Source organism: Pygoscelis adeliae, unplaced genomic scaffold (genome assembly GCF_000699105.1).
Source record: "Pygoscelis adeliae isolate BGI_AS28 unplaced genomic scaffold, ASM69910v1 Scaffold286, whole genome shotgun sequence".
Classification (NCBI taxonomy): Eukaryota; Metazoa; Chordata; class Aves; order Sphenisciformes; family Spheniscidae; genus Pygoscelis; species Pygoscelis adeliae.
Window position 1 is genome coordinate 4,013,733 of NW_008825076.1, and position 1,514 is coordinate 4,015,246.

General features: G+C 49.5%; 1 protein-coding gene across 1 annotated transcript in view; it reads left to right on the top strand.

Annotated features, from left to right (window-relative positions):
• Positions 1 to 884: 884 nt before the first annotated feature.
• The window catches only part of PFDN4 (prefoldin subunit 4), a 4,354-nt gene continuing 3,724 nt past the window's right edge, over positions 885 to 1,514 (top strand). Inside the window, exon 1 of the mRNA XM_009326858.1 lies at positions 885 to 994. Within this exon, the coding sequence (XP_009325133.1) occupies positions 885 to 994 (110 nt within the window). The remainder of the gene's footprint in view (positions 995 to 1,514) is intronic.

Below are 1,514 nucleotides of genomic sequence, written 5' to 3' on the forward strand. Positions count from 1 at the left end.
TGGATTCCCTTTGGAATGGACTTTTATGAGCTATCATATAGCTATCCTATGAGCAAGGATTCTCCTGCAGCTGCAAGACTGGGTTCCCCCTCAGCAACAAGGGGTTCTAACAAAAGCAAACACTATCACTCTGTTCCACTGATTGTTCCTATATTTTTCATTAAAACAGTCATTGGATAACATGCAGAGTTATTTATTGTTCAGGCGTTAGGAGCGCCTGAACGTTCACGTTAGGAAACATGAATTTGGATGCCATCAGACAGCAGGGGAGTGTACATCAGCCTCCCATATCGTGAATAAGTGTTTGAAGAACAAGACCATTGCATGCAATCAGGGTATTAGGCTTTTTAAAGCACAGCTTGACAAAGAAAGGTTATAAATTTTGCCTTCAGGAAATGGTTTTGATCTTTGGACTCCAAACTGGTGGAGGCGATTCTCGGCAGCTCTGAGAAAAGGGTCTGCCTGGGACTGAATGTACTGACCCTAGACAGCTCCTTGGTCACAGCGCTGTCTGCTTTTCTTTCTGGAGATCCAAATTCTCCCCAGACACTGCTCAGTGAGCTGCAGACTCTAACCCAGCTTTCCAAATTCCTTTCCAAAGCCAGACACTTTAAAAGCACACCGTCCAGGGCCCCGGACTCTCCATATCCAGGTACTTTCTTTGGGTCTAACTCTAATGACTTTCAACTGCAGCTCACAGGAGGGCATAGCAGAAAGATGAATCACAGCAAAACACCTGAAGATATTTTCAAACACCTTTCTGAATCTTACACTGCAGGCTTGTTGCCATCCCCACCTGACACTGCGATACACAACAGCGTATCGCTCGGAAATCTTTGTAGCTGAGGTGTATTAAAATTTTTGAAAGCTCACGGGTACTGGAGATGCCGATCATTCTTCAAGGTCTTGGCAGACCCAATCAGGAGCCGATCACAGAGTCTCAAGGAGTCTCAGCCACTGTTGCCAGCAGCGGTGGCTGGGCCAGCCTCCACCGGTGCGAATGCCTTCAGAAGTCCTGTCAGTTTTGAGCCCTCCTGTCACGTAACATCCACGTGCCCATCCACCAGGGCCCCAGGGTTTTGCATCACAGGCCTTGTACCCACTGCAGCTGAGCATCAGGAACACACGATGCCAGGCCTCTCCCCCGCAGTTGTGAAATGTTATGATGACCTGGTTTGTTTTTTTTGTTTTGTAGCTGTGAGAAGCTAAATAAACTTAAGCATGTGGAGGCAGTTATGCAGCGTAAATGCCAGCTATCCCCGTTTCTGTTTAGAAACTGTCAACCAGCCTTTTCAGAAAAATATTTATTTTTGCCTGAAAAGCCCCACCGCAACGATTTGAACTTGAAGGCCTCTTCCACCTCCGTTTCCAGAAAGGCGGCTGGTTTGGCTGGTGAGGGCTGGGGACAGCTCGCAGGAGTCCCTGGCCCCGGCCTCAGGCTGGGCACGGCCCGACCGTCCCCCGCTCCCCGCTCAGGGGCCGTCCTCCCTCAGGAGGCGCCGTGTACCCCACCC